The 27521-nt window shown below is 45.2% G+C and overlaps 1 protein-coding gene across 1 annotated transcript in view; it reads left to right on the top strand.

Moving 5' to 3' along the window:
• The window catches only part of URB1 (URB1 ribosome biogenesis homolog), a 117982-nt gene extending 92650 nt beyond the window's left edge, over positions 1-25332 (top strand). The window contains exons 30-39 of the mRNA XM_068270487.1: positions 1275-1377; positions 5646-5806; positions 7811-7922; positions 8007-8113; positions 8200-8343; positions 8996-9105; positions 11720-11917; positions 14218-14459; positions 20593-21204; positions 24278-25332. Coding sequence (XP_068126588.1) covers positions 1275-1377; positions 5646-5806; positions 7811-7922; positions 8007-8113; positions 8200-8343; positions 8996-9105; positions 11720-11917; positions 14218-14459; positions 20593-21204; positions 24278-24495 — 2007 coding nt within the window. The 3' untranslated portion in view covers positions 24496-25332. The remainder of the gene's footprint in view (positions 1-1274; positions 1378-5645; positions 5807-7810; positions 7923-8006; positions 8114-8199; positions 8344-8995; positions 9106-11719; positions 11918-14217; positions 14460-20592; positions 21205-24277) is intronic.
• Positions 25333-27521: the final 2189 nt, after the last annotated feature.

The following is a 27521-nucleotide window of genomic DNA, read 5'->3' as shown; positions in this document are numbered from 1 at the left end:
ACCACATCTAGCAGCCATTAGCATTCAGGTGGGAGGCTTCAGTTGGACGCCATCGCAAGATTGCGTCGCTAGCAGGACCGCCCCGTGCAGGCATTCCTCCCACAGGGGTCCCTCCCTAACCGCTCACCTGTCCGCCATGTCCTAGAGCTGAAAAAAAAAAAAACGTTTAAAAACACACGATTGGTTCACACGATGGCCAGGGGCCCCGGACCCCTCTCACTGGCCGGGGCCCCAAGGCCAACACGCGATACCTGGAGGGGAGTGTAGGTGGGCCTGGACCTCTCACACCCAGGCTCTGGACCTCTCACATCCAGAAAACCCACCAACACTGCCTCCATACTGAATGCTAAATCCAACACACACAAGCAATAGAACACAGCAGTACATGCATCCAGCTACATTTGAAATTGGTCAGCAGGTGCTCGTCAGCCAATCAGGATGCACTGTCATACACCCTTTACCTGCCATACCACATCTAGCAGCCATTAGCATTCAGGTGGGAGGCTTCAGTTGGACGCCATCGCAAGATTGCGTCGCTAGCAGGACCGCCCCGTGCAGGCATTCCTCCCACAGGGGTCCCTCCCTAACCGCTCACCTGTCCGCCATGTCCTAGAGCTGAAAAAAAAAAACGTTTAAAAGGGTCAGGCCTACCTACACTCCCCTCCAGGTATCGCGTGTTGGCCTTGGGGCCCCGGCCAGTGAGAGGGGTCCGGGGCCCCTGGCCATCGTGTGAACCAATCGTGTGTTTTTAAACGGAAGCAGACATATTGTCAACATCCTGTGCTTGCAAATTATCTGCTCTGCCGAGGCAGCCAGCTGACACAGCTGTGAGATCAAGTTACAGTTGTGCTTAGTCAAAGATGAGAAAGGAATTAGGCAAGCTAAACTCTCTAAATACATACAGGGTGCATTTCTCTGTTTTCCTTTTGTCCTGTGCAAGAGTTCAGGTCCATTTTAAACAATACCAGTTGCCTGGCTATCCTGCTGATCTTTCTGGCTGCAGTAGTGTCTGAAATACACACCTGAAACAAGCATGCAGATAATCCAGTCAGATTTTTGCGGTCCCCCATCGCACACCTTAACAATTCCCTGGTGTCTAGTTGTTTCCCCTCTCCCTACCCCATATGGCTTCCCTGGTGATTGTATATTGTATTTCAGGTTTCTGCTTGGAGTTCCCCTATATAGAATATGTATTGTATAAAGTTTATTTTCCAAGTATGGATTAGTGTATGCTATGCTTTGTGTTGACCTGTCCCCCAAATCTTTGGTTCCAGGCTGGGAAGAACATTTTATATGAGGACCGGGCAATAGCTGACTTAGGAAGACTCTATGATCCTTGCTTCCTATTACCGCTCTTCAGTGAGCTCCTCAGACCAGGTAATGAAGCTGATGGAGAGGATGCTGCATGCCGTATCATAGCACTACTAGGGCAGTATATATGTATATTGGTTGCAACATGAAAATCGTCCATCAGCCAACGAACTATGTTGCCATCTAAAAAAGCTGAACAAAAAAAAAAAATATCTACATGGTAACTTGATTGAAACAGAGACGCCAGATAAGGATAAAATCATTAAAAACCATTTAAAGTAGGGAGGTAGTGGTGAACTTGCCTCCCCCATGTAGACTTTACAGTCTGTTTTCACTGAAAATAATAATTTATTTATTCAAGGGTACTCCAAACAGTTGTGCAACGCGTCTCGCAGGTTTCAGCCTGCTTCTTCGGGCAATATAAGGAGCAACTTGTCAGAGCTCAAAGCCAAAAATAGCGGAGGCTCCTTTGCCATCCTCCCGGGCCACCTCAATCCTCCTCTGGCCGTCCCATTAAATCCTCCTGTCGCCACGTACTGCACATGCCGCTTTTTTGCGCCTGTGCTCCCGGCTACAGGAGCGCAATGGAGGCATGTGGCCGGGCATGTGCAGTATGCGGCAACGGGAAGATTTACTGGGATGGCCCGGGAGGATGGCGAGGGGTACCACAGCCTGAAGGGAGCTGGAGGAAGCCCCAGTTACATATAAATGCTTTCTTTTTTTAGTATCAGGTATACATCAAACCTGTTTTAATCAGAAGTTGAACATACAGTAATTAGGGTCAGATTATTTGAGCCAGCATAACGTAGAACCTGTGTTATAGTGGAGTTGAGCTCAGAACTTCCTCTTTGCTCTAAAAGGTAAGCAACACCATAATAACCTTTAACCATCCTGGCGTTCTATTAAATGCGCCAGGGTGGATGCGCAGAACTATTATTTGAATTTTTTTTTCTATCATGTAGCTAGCCTAGCGCTAGCTATGTGATTCCCCCCTCCCTGCGGCGTCCGCCCAAACCCTCCGATTGCCGCCGGCGCGTCTTCCCATAAGGAAATCCCGTTCTGAACGGGATTTCCTTCAGGGCTTCCCCCGTCGCCATGGCGACGATCGTGATGTCGTCATCGGGAGTCCCGATCCACCCCTCAACGCTGCCTGGCACTGATTCACCAGGCTGTGCACAGGGTCTCGGGGGTGGGGGCTCTAACGCGGCGGGTAGCGGCGCATCGGCGATCAAGTTAGACACACAGCTAGCAAAGTGCTAGCTGCGTGTATTAAAAAAAAATTATCAAAATCGGAGTGGCGCCCTCCGGCGGTAATGGTCGAGCTGAGCTCGTCATTACCGCCAAGGAGGTTAAAGAAAAACATTTCCTTGTTGCAGCTGATACAAGGCCTGCAATAAATCTGCAGTGTTTCCTGCTTTTCTGGAAGCAGACCTAGGGTTAACATTCTGTGTTTACAAATTAGCTGCTTCCAAGGCAGCCAGCTGACACAGCTTAGAGATCAAATTACAGTTTTGATTAGTCACAGATGATGGGGAATCAGACAGGCTAAACTCTCTAAGTACATACAGGGTACATTTCTCTGTTTTCCTTCTATTCTGTGCAAGAGTTCAGGTGCACTTTAAAAATTGTCAAATCTGATCTGCGCAGATGTTCCTGTTTTATGTGACTCCGTATATTGTCTTTGCTGGAGGATGAGCATGGTATCCGGTCAAATAGCATTTTTTTCATACAGACAACAGCAATGGCAATGTTTGTTTCTTTCATGACAGATTCTCTTTTTAATCCAAGTATGCAATCTCACATGTGAAGCCATCGTTAGCGGAGCTGTCATTGACGTAGCTGGAGAGAGCAGCTGACCTTTCCTCTCTCTCCATCTCCGGCAGTCATCAGCATATAATATACTGATGCTCAGGAAGGCTGCGGCACCTTTTGACGTAAGGCAGGAAGATGAGTCATTCTCGGAGCTCTCAGTGTCCTTGTGTTCTTTTGCAACATGTTTGAAGAACCTTGAATCACAGAGCCATTGTCACACCGCACTGTGAATTATACAGTGCTCTGGCCATGGAGTTCTGCTTCTCATATTTTGCTTAGATTTCAGTTATGATAGGACAAGGCACATACATTTTTTTCTCTCCACCATGTTTGCACAGCGTTTCTAGATCAGATAATCACTGCCCAGTCCATCCATTAACAGTCGTATTGGGTAGAAGTCTAATGTAGGTACAGGCATCTCTTGGCCTCCATGACTGACTCCTCAGAATAAGGCTGTGTTCCCACTAGAGCTGAAAACTGACATTTTTTGTTCTTTCTCCGCTCATTGCAAAGCTAACAGTGAACGACTTCTATTTTATACAGTGTATAGGAGCCGTTCACACTTGTCGGCGTGCAACGGATCTGTGAGAACCGTTGTGGTAAGCAGGCCACACTTCTAGTAGTATTTTCTATACCAAATGCTTGATTGTTGTCTCTATGAGACAGCTTGGCACAAGGCACCTCTCCTTACTCCTCCTCACTTTTTCTTCATCCCTAAATTTCAAGTCCAAGTTAAATGTTTAGCTTGACAATTAGTGTACCAGGGATCCAGGGACCAAGAAGGTATGAGGAACCACCAGGGGCCAATAGTATGTATTGCAAGTGCACCAAACAAATGTATATACAGTGTAAAGGGGTACTCACACTTTTTTGGTTGACACTATACGTGCCTGAGGGAGATTCTTTCCTCCCAGGCCTAAAATACAGCCGAAACCCCAACAGGTGCACTTTTGGTTCCAAAGATTAATCCTAAAGATGCCAAACCAGAAACACAACTTCTTTCCAGAGGAGCAATCTTATTATAACTTTGGATGGTGGTGGTTAGAGGGGCGGGGGGGGGGGGGGGGGGTGTAGGAGGTACCCAATTGGAAATGAAATACTTTAAAACTGTTAAAAAGGGGAGATAACAGAAGACTTGCGGTACCTCTCCTGATGGTCCAGTCAATCGTATAGGACTGCCAAGTTTGGTCCACACAACAAAGTTACGACAACGCATTTCGCGGATGTCTCCAGCTTCTTCAGGTCTATGACAAAGCAATGTGGCTAGTGAACTAGTGTGAGCCAAGGTGCTCACACTTGTTCCCCTCAGCCACTTTTGCCCCACCTCCCCCTTTATAGTATATAGGTGTTTGCTAGTTTTGGATAGTGTGGAATTTCTGTCACCTCTTCCCCGGACAGGAAATTAGGAGATCTTTCTTAAAGCATCAGAAACGAAACAAAACAATTTTTTTATTTTGCAGAGTTAGAATCACGGATTAGTTCTTATTGCTACCCTTTATTTATTGCCCCCCCAGACAACCAACCTTTATATCAAAGCTACAAAACATCCTAGAGGTCCAAGAAATAAATATGTTCAGTGATAACACACAGCTGTACCCCTCCCCTTCCTGTCTTGTAAAAATTAAAGGACAACTGAAGAGAGTAGAATATGGAGGCTGCCATATTTCTTTCCTTTTACACAATACCAGTTGCCTGGCAGCTGTTCTGGTCTATTTGGCTGCAGTAGTGTCTGAATAACACCAGGAACAAGCATGTAGAAAATTATGACAGATTTGTCAATATTGTCAGAAACACCTCATCTGCATATGCCTGTTCAGGGTCTGTGGCTAAAAGGATCAGCAGGATTCCCAGGCAATGAAATATGGCAACCTTCTTATACCTCTCACTACAGTTGTCTTTTACACAAGTCTGCAAACTTTACTTCCTTCTTCCCCTCTTGCTGGCGTTACGCTTGAAATGTCACTCTCAGTTGGACTTCTGCCTGCAGAGTGGTCTATAGACAGCGCAGCAGTGCAGAGCAGTGTCTGACAATAGCAGATCTCTTGGCTTTCGGACTTATTTTGGTAGATGGTGTTCCCATGCAGCATTAAATGGAGTTTCTGTACACCACTGACAGGTTACCATGGCTACAGTACTCTCCCCTAATGCATGGCCGATCAAGATTTCAGTCAAAAAATATGTAACTACCTTATCATGTTAGTCGAGCAGAACCCATAAGCAGTTTTCTCCCTAGAATGTTTTTCTAGCCGGGTGGCATGAAAAAGTAGCCGGGTGGGGCAAGATGGGACAATGCGGGGCCGGTGCTTTTCTGCACAGCGCTGCTTACAGCAGAGGAGGAGGTGAGCTGATGACAGCCAGATGCTCACCAAAACTAGCCGGGTGGAGCACCCAGCTAAAAGAGCCTGGGGAGAACACTGCATCAGTATGGACCTGATTGAAGGAAAATAGATTGTGATTCCGGTTATGTCTCACTACACTTTGTGTGCCTAGTCACGTCTCACGTTGTCTTTTGTCTTCTGCAGAGCTGGTGGTGGACTGTGTGAAGTTTGTGGAGGTCAATGCTTTGGGTCTGACACTGGCTGCCCTCAGTAGCTATGACTACAGCATGAGAGCTGCTGCCAATCATGTTCTGGGCTCTTTTGTTACCCACATGGAGGGGGCACGTTTCAGAGATAAGAAGCAGGTGAGTAAAGTGAACATATGTCAGTTTGGTCAGAATACCTGCTAAGGGTATGGATACTTTCTGTGCAGCTTTATTACTTTGTTTGCATTACTTGTTTTGAAAAATGCAGGCCCTGAGAGTGCTCTGACTAGACATACCGCCCTCTGTTCCACACTTCATACTGTAACCTCTGCCTTAGACCTAAGGTGTTCTTGTAGTCTTGTGGGATGGCAAAGCATGGCTATAAAGTCAAAACCCATGTTACCATAATCTAGAGTAGACTCTTCCCTTATTGACAGGCTAGAATATATTTATGTAAGATGGAGGGCTGTGGCTACAGTCATAGTGTGCAGAACATTTAGGGCTAGCTTACACTATGAACGCTTTCTGAGCGCCAGTGATTTGAAAAGGGCTTGCTAATGTAATGCTAAATGTTTTTTTTTCTCACATGGCTGAACTGAGAATGCACACATAGCGTTACATTAGCATACACTTTTTTTTTAAATCAATGGCACTTAGAAAAGTGCTTGTAGTATGAACTATAAAATAAAAAATATACTAGCAGAAACTAGTGGATGGTCCAAAAAATGCTATGGGGGAGTGTCAGACAACTAATAATGACTACAGAAATAGTAAAAGACAGCCCTATATTTTCCTAAAGTGAACCTCCGGACTAAAAATCGACTCAGCAGCACTGAAAAAGCCTGGTGTTTCTTTAACAGTTTCACGGCATGAGAACTTTGTTTCTCTTATCCAAGCCTCATTTTTAGCTGCACAGAAGAAAACTGCCCGGGCTTTTTTCCCCCGATTCTGTGCAAAGCATGATGGGATTTCTGATGATGTTCTCGTTCTGCTGTTTTGGTGCAAATTTTTTTTTTTTACATTTTGAATTTGACATTTGAAGCCTAGCGTGTGCAGCTGGGAGGGGTTATCAGGACACAGGACAGTTGGAACTGTCTCCTGCTCCCTGTCACCTCCTTTCAACCAAAAAGATGGCTGCCCCCATGACAAAGATGGCAGCCCCCATGAATCACAAACATTTGCCTGTTCTTTTAAAACAGGGTGGGTAAAAAATATTACCTATCTATTCTAATTAACATAACTAATGTAACTTAATGACAGTATGTTTGTTTAAGCTGAAGTTCCCCTTTAAGATGAAATTAAATGATTTTGGAGGAAATTGCAGCACTCAGAGGAACACACACCCACCCATTTATATTCAAAATGGATGATGTCCCTGATGGGGCTCAAACCCATAACTCTAAGAATCAAGAGTGCGACACTTAGCCACCATTAATTTTGGTGTTCAAATTCCGGACCACATGGTTTGGAACCCGAACTGCCCCATTCAGCACCATTTCAGCACCATTTCAGCGCCAGACAGCAGGATGTGGTAAGTTCCATTAGCTCGGATACTTCCTCCTTCCAACTTAGAATCAGGAAGTATCAGAGCTAAATGAAATGCACCCCTATTCTGCTGTTTGGTGCTGAATGGTTCTGTTTTCTGGTTCCAAAGCACATGGTCCAGAGTTCAGAAAACCAAAACTAGCCAACATATAAAATATCTCCAAGCTGATGACTGGAGACAACTGGATAGTTATGAACAATTTTTCTACACAAAAAGTACATTGAGTCCAGGGAAGAGGATCTGTATCACAAAATCCATTGTTTACATTTAGTTAATCCCTATCAGATCATTTCTTTAATATTATGACGCCTCTCTAACTACTTAAATGACACAGAACAAGACAAGACACAGTACTTTTATATTGCACTTTTCTCCTGGCAGACTCAAAGCACAAGAGCTGCAGCCACTAGGATGCGCTCAGAAGGCATTAGCAGTGTTAGGGAGTCTTGCCCAAGGACTTCTTACTGAACAGGCGCTGGCTTACTGAATGGGAAGAGCCAAGATTTGAACCCTGGTCTCCTGTGGCAGAGCCCTTAACCAGTATACTATCTAGCCACGGTTTGAGTGAAATGAGTGAAAATGAATCAGTAACCCGTATTATGGTTTCTCCCGCACAGCTGCAGTATCTCCTGGATGTTGTGAAGAATGGAATCCGACAGGAGAATCTCCGGCTCACATACTTACTTGCGCTGTATGGAGCCAGAACCGCCCAGCTCATCCTCAAACCTGGTAATGTTTAATCGTGTCTATAGGTTGTACCATGAGATTCCTAAATGGGAAACTTAACACTAATCGTCTGCTTTTCCTCAACAGAGGAGCACATGTACATCAAGATTAATCGCTTCCTGCTGTCACATGAGTATCTGGACCTGAAGAAGGTTCCAGACTTCTACAGGTTGTTCTACAGCTCTGACCCAGAGGTAAGTGGCTGCTTGTAGACTAGCATAAGATAAGAGATAATACGTCCACCATATTGTCACACTATTCATGGTTCCTCTCTGAACAGCACAAGGTGGAGCGAGAATGGATTCTGGGATTACTGAGTGATGGAATGCGGGACAAGTATTGCTACGAGCTGTACGATTATCAGAGGATCTTTATGGTGGTTATGGCGTATTATAACAGCCCCCTGAGCGATGAGTCATCTCGGGTGAGACTTCTGATGCTTGATTTTCCATAAAATACAATGCAGCCAAAACGGATGCATTTCTTGCAGGCTTAAAGGACCACTATCAATGAATACGTTTTCTCAGGAAGCTATTAATAAATAGGAGCAATTTTGTACTAAAAGACTGTAGCTTTAAAGATAAATTAGTGGCCCCTTTCCCCTTGCTATACCTGCAGAACGTTGTCCTACTAAAAGTGCTGATGTTGTCCGAGTGCCGAAGAGTCCACCACTGCACGGGGGTCGCTGCTCTGTAAAGAAATAAGTGGCACAATCCAATTACTAGTCCCCTCAACACACTCTGCAAGCTGCATGACTGCAGCAAGATTGCCGGCTCACTCCTCTGATGATCATGAATGTTGTAATGTGCACACCATGAGCAGAGCCCTCTGATTGGACGCTTGCAGTAATTGGATTGTGCAACACATTTCATTTCTATGATGGTCATTTCGTGGCTGAAACCTATTTCATTCCTATCTTTTTCATTTCATTTGCTTTTATTTTCTATCCCCCCTCCCTTTTCAGTTTCTTTAAATACTTCTCTCCTTTGTTGGTCCTTCCCTTCACAGAAGGGTTTGTTACATCAGTCAGTCTGTATGACGTGCCATTGGATGCATTGATCTGTGTTCTTTGACAGAATCAAGTTCTGGAAATACTTATGAAAGCAGCAAAAGTGCCGAAAGCAGCTTATGAACTTATACGGGATCAAAGCTTGCTGCCCTGGCTGCAGAACATCCTGGAGAAGAGGTATGTTGGCTGAAATAGAGGCAATCCTTCTGTCATTGCATTCAGTATAGTGGCTGTGGAGTGGTAAGCAAACAGCACATCTCCGGCTGCTCTGAAATGTCAGGTCCCAGCAGGCTGTGTCCGCTCCCTGGCATACACACGGTTTGGGCTTTAATAAACGGGCGTTACTCTTATAGACCTTTCCCCTCTTCCTGTTCAGACAGGAAGTGATGGCTTTTGACAAAAATGGGAACACAGGACTGCAATAAAACATGTAAAAGAAGTTCTAACCCATTTCCCGTACTATCCAAAACTGTTTCCTGGGATTGGACTGTAAAGTGAACCTGAACTCTTGCACAGGACGCAATGAAAACACAATAAAAACAGAGATAAATTCACCCTGTGTGTTTTTAGAGAGAAAAGCCTACCTAATCCCCTCCTCATCTTCAAGTAATCTCAAGTGTAATTTGATCTCTCTGTCAGCACAGAAATTCAGCAGTCCTCCATAGACACAGCTAATATGTAAACACTGGATTTTAACCCTTTGGCTGCTTCTATGAAAGCAGGAAGTAGACACTCTGTAGGTTTATTGCAGTAGTTCTGTATGCTGTAACAAAGAAATCTTTTTCTGTAAAGGTTATTATGCTGTTGCTTATCATTTAGAGCAGAGAGGAAGTTCTGAGTTCAGGTCCGCTATAATGCTGACTCACTCGCCCTGTAGTGTAAAAGCTCTCGTGTAGCATTGTGCTGAGAATGAGGCAGAGCCTTTGCATCTAACATGTCTCATTATTTATTTGGTGACTCAGTACAGGCGAGTGTTGTTATTATTGTGTATTTATATAGCACAGAGCTCAATCTAATCCCTGCTTAGTCAGCGTGTTTTGTAGTCGAGCTCTAGGTAGCGGAGGTGAGTCATGTTAGTGGCGGTATAAAGTGTTAGGCATGAGGCAGGGGGTTATGTAAGGGGTAGATTACTGTTAGGCGTAGGTGGGGGGGGGGGGGTGCAAGAGGTAGATTAGTGTTCAGCTTGGGAATTGGGGAAGCCCCGTTTACACTTAATCAGTTGCTCTCAGTTATACCTTAAAGGATAACTGATTTTCAAAGTAATGCCCATGTTTTCCTATGGCACAGTTCACACGTTTTAACTGAAATCTTTTTCGCAATGCACTGCTATGGAGAAGAAAAAAAATGCATACCAACTGATTAAAGTGGAACTCCAGTGAACATTTTACTGTTGGCAGGTGATGTAGCTGCTGCCTGGTTTTTGGCAGTTGGAAACAGCTGTAAGGGCTGGCTCCGACGGATGTCTGCGTGGCGTCGCGTTTGGGGGCGTTGCGGTGGCTGTGCGGTCAGGCTTTCAGCAGCCTTCGCGTCGCGTTCTGATGCGGTTGCATTTTTTTCTTCCCTTAGGGGTACATTAGCCGTCGTGGTTGGCCTCCCCCTGGAAGCTACATGTCGCTTCCAGGGGCAGCTCGAACGCTAGTGAAAATTGGGACCCGAACATCGCGATTGTGTAAACGCGCGCAAAAGCTCGGTGTAAATGCTCCCATTCACTTGAATGGGAGCGTTTACCGCAATGTTCCGAACGCTTGCGGTAAACGCTCCGCAAGCGTCCATCTGATCCAGCTCTAACAGCTATTTTCCACAATGCAACAAGGTTCACAGACAGGAAACTGCCAAAAAAAGTACGTACTTTTCTTGTGGGAGGGGTTTCGCCACAATATCAGTCATACAGCGCCCCCTGATGGTCTGTTAGTGAAAAGGAATAGATTTCTCATGTGAAAGGGGTATCAGCTACTGATTGGGATAGAGTTCAATTTTTGGTCGGAGTTTCTCTTTAAGTGTAAACTGGGCCTTAGGTGTTGATGAGGAGAGGTCAGTGTAAGAATAAAATAAGGAGGCAGTACAATACCGGTAACATTACCAATATGCTACTATCCTACCTAATAATCTATAAGTGTCCCTGCGTCCCATGTCTGTGTGTCAGTGCTTTTGCGCTACTGCGCATGTCCTGCACTGACACAGGACGCAGGGGCCAGGAGGCGGCCAAGCGGGCGGGCGTTTGTGCTAGGTCACTAGTCGGCAATATTTGTATCCAGTTTACCTTGCATCGCTTTTAAATGTATGCATCTAGAATACTTGGCTGAAACCCACACAAACACAGGGAGAAAATACAAACTCCATGCAGATTTGTACTGAGGATCCATAACCGCAAGAGAGGAGTGCTAGCCACTATGCCATTGTGTTAAAGTGGACCTGAACTCTTCCACAGGACAGAAGGAAAGCATAAAGAAGTGCACCCTGTATATATTTAGAGAGTTTAGCCTGCCTAATTCCCCCTCATCTGTGACTAATCACACATTGTAATTTGATCTCTTTGCTGTGTCAGCTGGCTGCCACGCAGAGCAGCTAATTTGTAAACACAGCATGTTAACACTGTCTGCATCCATGAAACAGGAAGTAGACACACTGCAGATTATTGCAAGATTTGTATCAGCTGTAACAAATGTTTTTTCTTTAAATGTTATTATGCTGTTGCTTGTCTTTTACAACAGAGAGGAAGTTCTGAATTCAGGTCCAATTTAAAGCATTGTCTTCATCATGAAAGATCTAACTTACCATTTTGTATTTACAGGTATGTTGAGAATAGAAGTCTGAGCAGTGTGATAACATTGCTGAACAATTTATGGTTCACTAATTTGGGCAACAAAGACAAACCTAAATCAAAAGAAGGGAAGAAGCCAGATGGAGCCGCGGAACAAGAAAAGTTCCTTCCCATCCATATGATGAATGAGTTCCTTGTAGTGCTGATGGCTTTGCTCAATCATATCAGGTAAGTGGCCACCACAGGGCCTAATTTTTCAGGTAGAGCTGTTAATTGTTTTGTCTGATGGTGCTAGCAGACCTGAACCAGCCGTATTTTGTCACTTGCTGCAACCTGTCAGAGGTCACATGGTGTAGGTGGCTAAATGCGTTCAGTGTGTTGCTAGTAGAGAGACTTCATCAAATCATGAGGTCTCCAAGTGTTGTACTTTTGGATTCAGAAAGTAGTTTCCATATTTCACGATCAGTAGTTTCAGAGATTCATTCTTTTACAGGAAAAAAAAAAAAACAAGACCAAACTAAACTTTTTCCTCCTGTTAAAGGGACCCTAAGTTGTCACTTAAAAAACAAAAACAGGCTTACCTGGGGCTTCCTCCAGCCCACCAGGTACTCGGCATCCTCTTGGCCCCCTTCGCTGTCCAGCTGGCAGCTCCAATAACATGCCGACTTTAGGTGAAGTCACACGTGCTTGACCCTGCTGCGTAGCCGTCACGTCATCTCATCGGCTGCCGTAAGAGCCCTGTACATGCGCGATTCAGTCTTTAGAGAACTGCCCATGCACAGAGCTTTCATGGTGGCTGGTGAGATGACGCGATGGCTACGCAGCGGGGGCAAGTACGTGCGAATTCACCCGAAGTTGGCATGTTACCGGAGCCGCCAGCTGGATGCCGGGACCTCGGGGGCTACGGTGGGCTGGAGGAAGCCCCAGGTAAGTCCGTTTTTCTTTTTTTAAGCGACAGCTCAAGGTCCCTTTAAGCTAGTTTCTGCTGAGGTCCACATTTCTAAATCACGTCATTTTATTGCTGTATAGTGTCATCTTAAGCTTGCTGCCCAGAACTGCAGATTATGAAGTGTCTATAATATGGGGGCTGACGCCTTTTTTTTTTTTTTTTTTTTTATAAATTTCTGGAAATCACCTTAATTTCAGAACAGGTGTTTCTGAGCGACCTCTCACACTTGTAATGGACTCTAAAAGCAGAACCAAACTCTGGCATAGCACTCAATGAATGTTTTGTCCATAAAGGTTATCATGCTGTGCTGTGGCTAATCTTTTACAGCATAGAAAATTCCGAGTTAATTCCACTTTAACTGTGTGGTTACTGTCCAAATGCTCAAGCTCCATTCGTGACATATTTGCCTGTACCTGAAACCAGGATGTTTTTTGCAAACAAAATCTACTCCTATTTGATTCCACACATTCCTAGCTTGCACAGGAGAAGTACTTCTTAGAAAAAAATGCTTTTCTCTTAGGGCTGGTTTATACTGCCATCTAAAAGCAGGAACTGCAGGGTTCGTGGTTCAAAAGTAATCAAAAGTAATCAAGCACTGTCCATAATGAAATCGCTTTTTAATCGACGGTTGCAGTTTTTCGGTGTAAATGGCATGGTAGATCCCGTTCTTTCATTCTGTCCAGGATCAGCTACGTTCAGCGCTTTCGTGTCCCCAGGGGTGCTCAAAATGTGACACTGGAGTGATGCCAAACTTTTTCTGCTTGGTTCCAGAAAATCATGGGGTATGAGAGGCGCTGGCAGAAGCCCATGTTAGCCAGCCATACTGTTGTGTCCCTGGGGAATGTCAACAGCACTGCCGAACTGCAGTGACCTCTAATGTAAGCAGACTTGCCAAAAGAACTGCAGAGGAAGAGATAACCACTTAGTGTCTGCAGCAGCTGTCTTCTTTTTCCTCAGTGAACCATGTCTGCATTGAGGAAAAGCAAACGCTAGACCCCATAAAACTGATTTTGCAGTTCCTGCCAGCACACTGAGATCAATCTGTGCACTAGTAAAACCTTATAGATGATGGCAGAGAGGCGGTCAGGTGAGGAAAATTTTAATTCAAGGTTGCTTTAAGGTTAGAACACACATCCAACAAAGCGCGCAACCAACTCCACAACATGAAGGACAACAGGAGCAAGCAATTGCACAGCTTGTATTTTCCACACACCAACCAACAAAAGCATTCTGTGCTAGCGGAATGACGGACTGCACAAAATAAGTTCAAGTCTTTCAAACGTCTTGTACGCACGTTGCCAACTGCACGATATCAGCACAACAGTCGTGTAGGATCTGCCATGTTGGATCAGGCAAATTGGCTGTTATCAGTCTCTCGTCTAGTCAGACCTAGTTTGGACTATAGTTGGGCGAAATTTTTCCATGTGTGTACAAGCCTTTAATACATGTAGGAACCAGTGTAGTGATTCCCTCATAGTCATCAGGTAAATAAACTGTAGTTTAAAGAACTGCTTTGCGCTTTGCTTCTTTTATTTCTAAATACGATGTTGATGGTCACTGTTTTCGTTCTACTTTCCAGGACAAGTCTAGACGGTATCCATGTCAGCCAGTATTTCCGCACCCTGAGTTCAGTCTTACGGTACCACTCTCGGGTTTTGGAAGCCTTTAAAGAGATGGGCAGGTTTGTTGTCAATGAGCAGGTGATCTCAAGCAAGAATGCCCTGCTACTTCTACACAAGTGGAGCATCATAGAGAAGGACCTGGATCTACAGGAGAGGCTGAGCACACTGGCCAAGCAGTGCAAGGTCAAAGAACTCATAAGTAAGTGATGAGATGGGATGTGTAGATCTGTGCTTGGAGATGAACCTTAATCAGAATTGTCTTCATTCGCCAAGTGCGACAGCTGCCACACCTGGAATTATTTTTATTTTTGGTACACACTGCAATTTCTTAGTGCAAAAAAAAACATTTTGTATGTCATAACAACATGCGACACAGTGCGACTGATGGGAGACTTTCATAAGGACACCTACAATGTAAGGTATAGGTGCTGTACGCTAGCACCCCAGAGGTACTGGGGTTGAAGTCCAGGAGGTTACATTCTAGAGGGGACTTGAGTTCATGAGGACGACTTCTTGAGGGAAGAATGTGTTCCTGTGCATAGAGGTTTTGGTGGGGATGTTCTTGTAGTGGTGGCCTCAGGGAAGGAGGGTAAAGAAACGACTGCGTGTGTGGGAGGGGTCAAGTTTTATCCTGTTGGCCCTCGACCTCATTCTGGATGCTTGGATGACGTCCAGAGGTGGCAGAGGCGATTCAATGATCTTCTCAGCGGTGGTAGTTATTCTCTGCAGTTTTTAGGAATTTATGAATATTTCATACTTCATGCCCTGTATCCTCACGTTATAGAAACAGGATGATAGTAGAGGTGAGTTTTAGGGGAAGGTTAGGGAAAGGCATGGTGGAAGAGGTCTGTCAGGGTTTGGTGTTATTGATTGGTTTGTGATCAGTTAGGTTTAGGCATAAAGGGAGAGGGGCTAGCTACAATAAAGGGGTTTTGGCATCCTAGAGGGGAAGGTTTGGGTGTTTTCAGCAATATCACTGCTTCAAATTCACTTTCAACATTTTTAGATTAGAATTAGCACATGATTTGCATCTGTTTTGCATTCAAGGCATGTATTTAGTTCCGGAGGGGCTTTGCATTGCCTCTGTAGGCTTGCAGTTCGGATGCATCCCTGAGCGCTGTCACTTATCTGTCTGTTTTGTTTTATGAAATGTGTATACCATTTGTTTGACTAGCAGCACGAGGAATATCATGTTTTTATCACTAGATTAGTGTTAGGTCTTCCCCGAGGGGGTACGTCACCACCGTAGGGAAGTCTATTAGGTAATAATCTGTGCACATATTATCACTGAAGTTAACACCCCCCTTTGCCTGTAGTGAGTGCTGGGTGTGTAATGCAGTCCAGTGGGGCTCTGCACATCAATGCAAATAAATCATTCAGGTATAAGTTCACCCCCCTTTTGCCTGTAGTGAGTGCTAGGTGTGTGATGTAGTCCAGTTGTTGCGGTCCGCACATCAATGCAGATAAATTATTCAGGTTTTGTTTGAAAGTGCTGCCATGTTTCCCACAATACAAAACCTGGCACTTAACCTCCCTGGCGTTCTATTAAGATCGCCAGGGCGGCTGCGGGAGGGTTTTTTTTTAATAAAAAAAAACTATTACATGCCGCCAACTGAAAGTTGGCTGCATGAAAGCCCACTAGAGGGCGCTCTCGATGCGTACTTCTGATCGCAGAAGTAACAAGGAAGGCCGCAATGAGCAGCATTCCTTGTTTTGCTCTTCTCGTCGCCATGGCGACTAGCGGAGTGACGTCATGGACGTCCTGACGTCAGCCGCCTCTGATCCAGCCCTTAGCGCTGGCCGGAACTGTTTGTTCTGGCTGCGCTGGGCTCGGGCGGCTGGGGGGACCCTCTTTCGCCGATGCACGCGGCGGATCGCCGAGCTGTGGCGGCGATCAGGTAGCACACGCGGCTGGCAAAGTGCCAGCTGCGTGTGCACCTTTTTATTTGAACAAAATCGGCCCAGCAGGGCCTGAGCGGCACCCTCCGGCGGGAATGAACGAGCTGAGCTCGTCCATACCGCTAAGGAGGTTAAGTCACTGGTAATTTGTTACGTAGCCAAGAACTGGCAATCATACAAACAATGGACAGATACTTTGTCGATGACTAGCACTAATATGACAAACTGGAGAAAACTATATCTTCCAGAACAGCAACCCAGTTGACCTTCCAATTTGATAATTTTATCAAATCGGATAAAAATTGGTGCCACAACATGTCTGCCCAGGTAATGATTTGATCAATTTTGGGCCAAAATTAGTCGAATGTGTCAATCGGACATGCTGGAAAGTGCTCAATTGGATGTGCGGTGGTAACAAGATTCCATATTACAATGAATGCGATAGACCTCCAGCCATTGTCTTCTCTCCCCCAAACCCCCCCACCAGTGAAACATGTTCCACCCCTCCAATGCCTGCGCAGTGTAAATTCTCACCTGCAACTTCTGCGTCATCCTAGTATGGCAACACGCCATACATGCACACAGGGTAAAAACAGAGGAGGCCAGGAGTTGCAGCAGTGAGACAGGTGAGATTTTACACTGCATGGACACGGGGGATGTTTACATATGGGGGCAGCCAGGTAGGCAGGGGAAGCAGTATTGCTAAACCAATTCCTGGTAGATTTCATGATGAACCTGGCATGGTCTCTTTGCGGGAAGGAGGCAACCAAGCAGGTGGCAGTCGTTGCTTCCTGCTGAAATCTGTCGGTAATCAGCCTGTGGTTTATGTTCATGCAACCGATCTCTCTGATCAGATAGATCAGAGAGAGATCAGTCTCTTGGTCGACCTGTCCATACATGACTTGCGGTGACCTTTCGGAGTGATAGCATAGAAAGCCGTGGTGGCTCTCAGGGTGATAGCGCAGAAGGCTGTGGTGGGGCTCGGGTAATAGCGAAGATGGCCGTGGTGGCGTTCGGGAGTGATTGCAGAGAAGGCTGTGGTGGTGCTCAGGGGTGATAATGGAGAAGGCCTTGGTGGCACTCGTGGGTGATAGCAGAGAAGGCCGTGGTGGTGCTCGGGTGATAGCAGAGAAGGCCTTGGTGGCGCTCGGGGGTGATAGCAAAGAAGGCCTTGGTGGGGCTCGTGGGTGATAGCAGAGAAGGCCTTGGTGGTGCTCGGGGGTGATAGCGGAGAAGGCCTTGGTGGGGTTCAGGGGTGATAGCAGAGAAGGCCGTGGTGGCTCTCGAAATGATAGCAGAGAAGGCCTTGGTGTTGCTCGGGTGTGATAGCTGAGAAGGCTGTGGTGATGCTCGGGGGTGATAGCGGAGAAGGCCTTGGTGGTGCTCGGGGGTGGTAGCAGAGGAGGCTGTGGTGGCACTTGAAGGGGATAGCAGAGAAGGCCTTGGTAGTGCTCGGGGTTGATAGCAGAGAAGGCCTTGGTGGCGCTCGGGGTGATAGCAGAGAAGGCCTTGGTGGCACTCGGGGGTGATAGCAGAGAAGGCCTTGGTGGCGCTCGGGGGTGATAGCGGAGAAGGCTGTGGTGGCACTCGGAGGTAATAGCGGAGAAGGCTGTAGTGGCACTCGGGGGTGATGGCAGAGAAGGCCATGGTGGTGCTCGGGGGTGATAGCGGAGAAGGCCTTGGTGGTGCTCGGGGTGATAGCAGAGAAGGCTGTGGTGGTGCTTTAAGGGGATAGCAGAGAAGACCCTGGTGGTGCTCGAGGGCGATAGCACAGAAGGCCTTGGTGGTGTTCGGTGGTGATAGCGGAGAAGGCCTTGGTGGCGCTCATGGTGATAGCGGAGAAGGCCTTGGTGGCGCTCATGGTGATAGCGGAGAAGGCCTTGGTGGCGCTCGTGGGTGATAGCAGAGAAGGCCTTTGTGGCGCTCGCCGGTGATAGTGGAGGAGGCCGGGAGTTGTGGTAGTGGGACAGCTGAGATATTACACATGGGGGGCTGCCAGGCAGGTGGCGGAAACGGCATTGCAAGGCTGATTCATGAGAGATTTCAGGCTGAAATCTATCAGGAATCGGCCTGCGATGTATCGGGCACGCAACAGATCTCTCTCTGAACAGATCCGATCAGAGAGAGATCTGTCTCTTGGTCGATCTGCCCATACTTCGCTAGATGTATGGCCACCTTTACACCTATGTGCAAGCGGTCCTCTTTTCTGCCAGCATGGCATGACAGACACTGAGGAGTGTGACTGATCCAAGATGAGACTGATTATTCTGGTCTGCTCTCAGGGCTCTGGCTCAGCAACGAGCTAGAACATTCTCTGTGATCAGGACGTGAAGTGACAACGAAATCCAGGCTAAGCTGCTCACTGAATTCATTTATTCTGTATAACAAAAACTTAAGTGTGTTTCTTTCCCTTCCAGTGAAGAGACATGAATGACGAGCTAAAAAAAGAGCAGCATCTATTTTCAGTGAGTCAGTCCTGGAAACTGTCAGGCCTGGAAATATCACTTCACTGAGTCTTTATGTTTCTGTCACTACGATAATTGCTTCGTTTGCTTTTGTCCTGTTAACACCATTGCAGCTCTTTTAAAAATGATTCCCAAGGACAGCTTTACACTTCAAGAGGGGAAAAAATAGATTTTCTGATCTGCCAAGATAGGCGTGTGGAAGTGAGAAGCACAATGGAAGTAATGTGATCAATGTGTCCTGTTCTCAAAACCTTGTTTCTATGTATAGTTTGCGATTGAAACCTATGCAAGGGGGCAGCCATGATTGCTTATTTATCTTCTCACTGCTGAAAGGACCATTATCACAAAGCTGCAGCTAAAAATAAATACAGCATCTGCTCCTCAAAGGAATATGATAGCTGTCATCTTTATTTTCCCTTTTTAGAAAAAAAAAATCTATTTAAATTCAAATTTTTATTAATTTGAAGACCTTAGTACAGATTTTCACTCCTCCATAGATAGAAACATTTCAAACCTTTCAGAGTATTATTATTTAGTATTTAAAGCGGAACTGAAGATAATATTAAAACAAACTGTTTCACTTACCTGGGGCTTCTGCAAGCCCCCAGCAGCCGTCCTGTCCCGCGCCGGTCCTCCACAATCCTCCGTTCCCCGCCACTAGCTAGTTTCGTTCCTCGACTTGTAAGTCGAGGCGCTACTGTGCCTGCGCAGCCCTGCCAAGAGTATTCTTTTTCCACGTTCCTGCCTGCAATAGCACTATTGCGGACTGGAACGTGAAGAAGGATACGCGTGGCCGCCCGTCAGCGAAACTGAAACTAGCTGGCGGCGGGAGAACAAAGGATCGTGGAGGACCGGCGCGGAACAGGGCGGCTGCTGGGGGCTTGCAGAAGCCCCAGGTAAGTGAAACAGTTTTGCTTTAAGTAGCACTGACATCTTCCAAAGCGCTTTACATATAGTACATATTCATGTCACTAAAGGTGTCCATACATCTAGCGATATTACTGGCTGATCTACCAAGAGTACACTTTGGTGGCCTCTGAGGAAGCTTATGTTTAAGCGAAACAGCTGTCAGGCCTTGTCACCCCCACTGCATAACCCGATGTCTGTGCACCGCTGATTAAAGGTACCCTTTTGCATTACAGTGCCTTCTACCTTCTGTCTTTTTTGCATGCTGATCTACCAAGAGACAGATCTCGCTCCAATTAGAGAAAGATTTGTTTAATGGTTCAGAGTAGTACATACTGAAATCTTTTATTTAAAAGACATACAGAGTTTAGGTACATTTTCAAATTGTAATACGTATATTTTGAAAAGCATTAAAAAAAATAAAAAAAAAATCATACTTTTCTGTTTATATTTTAATGTGCAAAATAACTGAATTTAGGGCTGGTTCAGACAGACGCTTTATTGTTTTTGTTTAATGCGTCGTTTTAGCCGCAACTTTTTGGGGATTGAGCACTGCCCCATTCAAGTGAATGGGAACGCTCAAACCCGGCTTTTGCAAGCTTTCATGAAAGCCTGGTAGTAGATTCCGGCATCTCGTCTCATTCCAGAAGCAAACATGTTGTTTCTGAAAGGCGTTTAACATCGCAAATCAGTCTAGGGACCCTAACCGCTAATCTTAAAGGCTTCCCAAAAGCCTTCAAAAGTTAGCAGTTAAATGCTGGCGTACAAACGCCAGTGCTTGAACACGGTGGTCCGTGTGAACCAGCCCTTAAGGAGTGTGAGAACAGAATCTCGACCCATCCCCATAAATGTTGGATCTCCTCCTATTCTGGGGCATGAGGATGGATCCCAAAAGAGCAAGGGTGGATGGGGGGGATCCTGTTACCAAGCACACGTTTAAGCTGGGGTATCCATGCTTACAAAGCATAAGAGACAGAGCAAAGGTTCATAGAAAATGGTTGCTCATTTGTAAATTAAGAGACCTTACAGAATCATAATGATTTCAATGGTGATATTTTTCAGGCACCATCAAAGAGAAGTTCAGACAGCCTATGCCTCGATACATGAGAAAGAAGATTGAGGCTGAGCAGGGGACAGCCCTGGAACAGCAACATGTTTCTCACCTAGAGGACACCAGGAAGCATGTGAGATCCATATTGATCCACTGGAGACCGGTTTTACTAAACACTCCTTCCATCTTGACCAATGAGAGGGCAGAAGACATGGATCAGGAGAAAGAGGCCACCAGAAAGAATGAAGAAGCTCTCAAGAGAGATAAATACAATGATCTAGAGTGTGTCACTGCTTGTCTGGTCACTAAGTGGATAATAAAAGTGGAGGGTGAAGCTGTTCTCAACACAATGGAGCTCTATGACTCGCTGAATTGGCTAAAAAGCTGCATCCTACCCCACCCCAGAGTAGTGCAGGAACTACTGAGGGATGGTGTATGGAGAAGTACTCTCTATAGACTTTACTACAGGATCTGTGATTGTCCTCATTCCAGCCTAGAACTGCTAACTATGTCTAACCAGGTAATGATGGATCTCACAGATGACCAAAACCAGAGTGTGGACACTCACGTTGTGAGGGATCTCTGCCTGAAGTCTGGGGACCACACAGAAGACTCACACAAAGGTACATTAATAACTGGCATGAGTGTAGTGAAGCTGATCACTTGGTTGGTGGAGTTATGTATGGATAAAGTGTTTGTATCTCTATTCTTGGACATATTTCTTAACACAAACTTTTTAAGTGAGTTTAAAGCAATTTAAAAAAAATACATATATAGCTAAGGAGAGGGAAGTCCTATAGAGCCTTCCCATTCCTCTCTTGGTCCCCTCGTTCCACGGTTGGCTCCTCCGTTCAAAACTCCTGCTGTGGAAGTCTTCTGGAGCCCAAGTGCTCCCAAAGACAGGTGGCTCCGTACTGTGCATGCACGAGTACGGAGTGCCCCGTTTTCGGTAGCACTCGGGCTTCCGAAGCCTACTGCAGTGCCAGAGAGCAGTCTCAAACCCATCTGTAGGAGACTGCTAATGGGGGAATCATTGATGGAACACGGGGACCAGGAGAGGAACCAGTGGCGTAGCTAAGGAGCTATGGGCCCCGGTGCAAGTTTTACATGGGGCCCCCCAAGCACTTTATACATAACAATTGATATGGCGCACCAAAACCTGCAGACGACAACCACAGTGTCAGAGGTGCAAGAAGGGGATGGGGAACAGTGTATTAAGGATAACTGCTATTCAAAGCATCTATAGAAGTGATTATTACCAGCACAGGATCAATACAGAGCTAATACTGTAATAGAGGGTGGACCCTTCGGGGCCCCTCTGGCCCAAGGGCCCCGATGCAGTCGCTACCTCTGCACCCCCTATTGCTACGCCACTGAGAGGAACGGGAAGGCTTTATAGGACTCAGAGCCACCCCTCGCCTTAGGTAAGTATCTGTTTTTTTTCATCGCTTCAGACTACCTTTAAGCAGCAAAACGGTCAGTTGTCCATTCTATTTTTTTATCTACTCAACACATTTTCAGGCTTTCAAGGTGTGCCAGCTTGCACCCTGTAAACTTTCATATACTTCTTATGGGAATGGCCATCTTAGAAAGTGACAGGTTGGAGCACCTGTGAAGGTGACCTTGCATTACTCAATGTATGGCTAAATCAACCATTTGATAGATCCCCCTCTGACTGAACCTGATCAGAGAGAGATTACCTTCACACACTGCAAAAAAAAACAAAACATGTCCTGAACCTGCACATATCCCAGTTGATCCAGGGGAAAGGCGAAAAACCTTACAAGACCTGGGCCAATAAGCCTTGGAAGGGAAACCTTTCAAAGCTTCTATAAGTTGGCGAGCTCCGTCAGTCCGGAGTCGGCAGCCAGCACAAAATCATTGCTGTACATTGCAGCAGTGTTCTTCATGGCAAACCGATTTTCTGTCTTCCATAAATAGGCCCGAGTTACTTCTCTGAGATCTACTAGAAAGTGGGTGAGGTATAAAATTATCTCCCACTGCCTATTCTGCCTTTGCACAGACCTTCCCCTTGCGTTATGGTCAGAATTTCCGATGTAACAAATATTAGAGGCGTCAGAGGATTTTTTTGAGACTATATAGAACCACAATACAGTAACTGGCAAGTTCCCAAGTGCTAAACATCGTTGTGGAATGGGAAGTCTGCTGTCTTTTATTATGTTAAAGTTACTTTGAAACAGACACCTTTTTCAGGCTCCCCTTAACCCTTTGGGGACCGGCTGCCTAACTCCCCCTTAAGGACCAGGCCATTTTACATGTGGGGGGGGAGGGTCAGGCAGCCGGATCCCCAGTATTGCTAGCTGGGCATGGTGTCCCCTGTGTAGCCCGGTGTCCTCCGAAATGCCAGCAGCCTTTACTCACCTACCAGGCTCCAGCGATGAGCAGCTCTAGCCCCCTCCGCTCTGGCCGGCATCCTTGCTCGCACTGCCGTTAAGTTCCGTGTCACGGCTTGATGACGTCATCAAGCCGGGACCTGACACTTACGTCAGAGCGAGCAGAGATGCCGGCCAGAGCGGAGGGGAGCGACGATCGCAGAGGGAATGTCAGGAAAGTGAGGGATCCTCTTCTTCCCCTCCTACCGCCGCTGCTCTAATAGTGATCACTACGATCCGCCTGCGATTGTAGTGATCCCGTGATCAGGAGCCAGTCGCCATGCCTCCTGATCACTGAGGGGGGATGTCAGCTGTCATATGACAGCTTAATCTCCTCTCTCGGGTGCACACGATCGGGAGCAAAAATGGTAGGGTGGAGTAAATCCTAGGCCGCATCAGGCTTTTTTCAATGTTCATTTATAGATTATTTAGTCCGTGTTTGCCCATTGTAAAATCTTTCCTCTACCTGATTTACTTTCTGAAATGTATCACTGGTGGTTACAACTTTAGTTCTTCCAGGGGATCTGTTTGGAATGTTCGTTACTGAGAGTTCTATGCACAGGGGGAGATATTGCTTGCTTGGCAGTTGTAAAAAGCTGACATTTCCCACAATGCAACGAATTGTCAGGATGTGGGTCAAGGCATCACACTGTGGGAGGGGTTTCACCACAATATTAACCATACAGATCCCCCTGATGATCTATTTCAGGAAAGGTAAAGATTTATTGCAGGAAAAGGGTGTCAGATACTAAATGGAATAAAGATCAATCCTTGGTTAAAGTTCCTCTTTAAAGTGGAATGAAACTCAGCATTTCTTATTTGGTGTAAAAGTTTATTTACAGCATAAAATCTACTGCCACACAAAAATAAAAAAAATTGTAGCAGAACAGCATGTAAATAGTTAAACACAGCACTTGCTTCTTCAGTGGAAAACCTGATGCAGCATCTGAAGAGGCGATAACATTATCTTTTGTTTACATTCCTTTGTCGTTTTCAATTAGTAAGCATTAGCAAAGTGCTGAAACTGAGCTCTCTCTGCTTCTAGTATGTGTGCAGCTGAAAAGTGATCACTAGATATATTTTAATATATAAATACAGCAGCAGTGCAATAAAAAGCTATGGCAGCTTTCAGAGCAGATAAACTGTACTTGGGGACCTTGTAATTTGTAAACAGGCAATGTTACATGTTCACAAAATCAAATATGATAACTGTATAGGTAATAAAAAACACTTTTTTATAGAATGTTATGTCAGAGTTTTATCCATCTTTAAGTAACCGGACGTCTCATTCTTCCTCCTACAGCTGCAGCCAGTTACTTGGCATCGGTCTACATTGGTGACATTTGGCTTGGGGCACAATCATCGAATATGTTCAGCACCCATGTAGGGATGGTTTGTGAGGCAGCAGGCATGCACAGTTCTAGTTCCAAAGAAAAGACCCCTCGGAAGAAGAGGAAGGAGAAGCAGGAGGCCATTGTGTCTCTCTGTTATGACATTTCTGCTGCTGTTCCTAAGAGCTGATACTGTCACATGACCTCTTAGCAGACTGTAAACCTGACTGGTCACCCAGAATTCCATATCTGGGGCTCTGAGACAGTGACAGCTGTTCTGTGCCTTGATAATGCTTTCATTGTAGCTGTCTGTGAGAGTCTCGGGGGGAGGGGGGGGGAGGCCTCAGCCACTGTCATTATATTGACAATACATTGATAGTGTGTAAAGTAAGCAACCTCCTCCTCCTGTATAGTGCTGCATCGGTTCAGACAAGCAGGACCGAGCTGTCCTTACAGCCATTAGTAATCACAGCAACATGTGACACTCAGGACAGCTGTGCACTAACTGCCAGTGCAGTAAACAGATATTCTGTGTGGTGTAAACTATATTTTATGTCCATTGCTATGGCTATAGAATACTGTATTTCCATGTCATTTTTTTTTCCTAAAACAGAAAAACAACCAATGAGAAACCTCACAAAGTTAGTCAGGTTTCAGTGGATGTCTTTTTTTAATTACATTAAAGATACACTGAAGCGAAAAAAAAAATTATATGATTTGTATGTGTAGCACAGCTAAGAAATAAAACATTATAAGCAGCTATATGAGTCTAATATGGTTTCCAGTACAGGAAGAGTTAAGAAACTCCAGTTTTTATCTATGCAAAAAAGCCATTGAGCTCCACGACTTTCAAAGTCACTGAGAGCTCTGTCTTCTGAAGCTTCTTATCTCATCTGTCAGTCATTGTATCTTCTTTTTCTCTTCAGAGAAAGGGTTCAAAAGTTCACTGTTGTTTTGTAAAATCATTTTGAATGCTGAGTAGTGTGTGAACTACAATTATTAGAGAATGATGAAATGTTATTAAAAAAAAAAAGATATAACAAGATACAAATATGAGAATATTTTCTTTGCTTCTAATGTTCTAGTAATTATCCGTACTACACAACTAATTCATTATATCATAATTTTTATTTTTTTGCTTCAGTGTCTCTTTAAGCTGGAAGATTTCTACATTTTTATAGGTTATTTTTATATACATATGTAGTTTTATATTGGACAATATAATGCATGTGAGCACTGCTATTGAAAAAGGAAAGAAGCTCAGCTGTTTTGTGTTACATCAGTCATATCTGCTTTTCAGGGGTTTATCATGTAACTATTGTGATCACACAGTCCACCAACCCCAACTATAGTTCCTCAGGATTACTCATGTTCTGGTCACGTGAACCTGATCATGTGATCTCCTGTCAATTGAAAGTTATTGGCCCTTATTCAATTCACTTTTTCTTCTACGTTTTCTCGTAGGCAATATTTTTATACCTAATCAATAAAATGCCCTTTAAAGAGGAACTGCAGTGGAAATAACGTAATAAAAAAGTGCTTCAGTTTTACAATAATGATTTTTAAATGATTTAATCAGTGTTTGCCCATTGTAAAATCTTTCCTCTCCCTGATTTGTAGTCTGAAATTTATCACATGGCGACATCGTTACTGCTGGCAGGTGATGTCTGTGAAAGGAGATGCTGCTTTTTTGGCAGTTAAAAACAGCCGTTATTTCCCACAATGCTATAAGGCTTCCACAGTGTGATGTCAGTACCTAGGTGCTGACATCACACTGTGGGAGGGGTTTCACCACAATATAAGCCATACAGACCCCCTGGATGATCTATTCGTGAAAGGGGGTATCAGCTACTGATTGGGATGAAGTTCAATCCTTGGTTACAGTTGTTCTTCAAGCCACCAGCATGCCAGAAAATACTCAGAATTATTTTGAGAGTACTTTGTCACCTAAAAAAGGTTCAAACTCCTGCAAAGTTGCAAATATTATGCAAAACATTTCATGACTAAATGATTGCAAATAAATTCAATAAAACATAAAAGAATTGGTTAAAGCTTTTGTATCATCTCAACTCCCAGAGAACATAGTTCCTACAGCACTCCGCAAACTCACAAACACTGACATTCACACCTAGACAGGGATTGGAACGCTAATCAACCTGTTCCCAATCTACTCTATCATGGTGCAGTGGACCGGTCGGTTTCCGGAGGCAAAGGATCTTGTGATGGCAACAGTCACTGGCTGCAGAGGTTTGAATACTTGCAGCTCTTGCAGGCAGTCAGCAAAAGTGCACAGTGCATGAATGATTGCAATACAACTCCTGCTTAAAGGGGTTCTGTGGATAGCCAAAAAAAACAAATCAAATCCAAACGATGGAGAACAACCAGGTCATCTATTACTAAGCACTTCAAGTGCCCCTTAACCGAACAAAATCTATTAAATCGAGCCTAGGCTAGATTAACTTTTCAGAAGTGTCCTGGCACTGCACATTGTACCCTGGTCCTCGAAAGTCTCGCACCTTTAGGAAGTTTCTCTAAGCTACACTGACCATATTGGGGGACACAGGAATAACCAATCATCACACTGACCAGGTAGGGGGACACAGGAACAGCCAATTATTACACTGACCACATAGGGGGACACAGGAACAGCCAATGGCTATTTCTGTGTCCCCCTATGTTGTCAGTGTATCTAAGCAGCGCTCAGCTCTTCTGAACTGCACAGGTGCAAAGACGTTGAGCAACACCAGGACGCTTCTGAAAAGGTAATCTAGCCCAACAAGCTACTGTGACGGCGCGGGACATGATAGCTACAGGGGGCCGATAGAAGCCCAAGATAAGTGTCTGTTTTTTTTTCTTTTTAGTTAAAAAGAGCGCCTTTAAATTCAGGGAAAGATAGCAGTTCGAATTGGTTGTAATCAGTGTGAGCACTAGGTAACCTGGCAATAGCAGATCACTTACTTGGTGACAGTTTTAGTGGGGTTGGAGGGGGTAGCCTCAGGAATTGCTCACCAGACCCGTGGTCCTAGCTGGTAACTATACATGATCTGGAGCTGTTGTTAATAGTGTCCAAAATGTAGCAATGCAACACCCAGAAGTCCGGAGGTGACGTCACTCTCTGCAACTAGTGAATCACAGCTGACATGTTTGAACAGGGAACGCCTGTCTTCATCATGACCACAGTAAGCTACTTACCTCAGAAGGGGGAAAGAGGCTTCC

Source organism: Hyperolius riggenbachi, chromosome 2 (assembly GCF_040937935.1).
Source record: "Hyperolius riggenbachi isolate aHypRig1 chromosome 2, aHypRig1.pri, whole genome shotgun sequence".
In the NCBI taxonomy this organism is placed as follows: Eukaryota; Metazoa; Chordata; class Amphibia; order Anura; family Hyperoliidae; genus Hyperolius; species Hyperolius riggenbachi.
The sequence above is the reverse complement of the archived record's forward strand: the minus strand, read 5'-3'. Positions and strand labels throughout refer to the sequence as shown.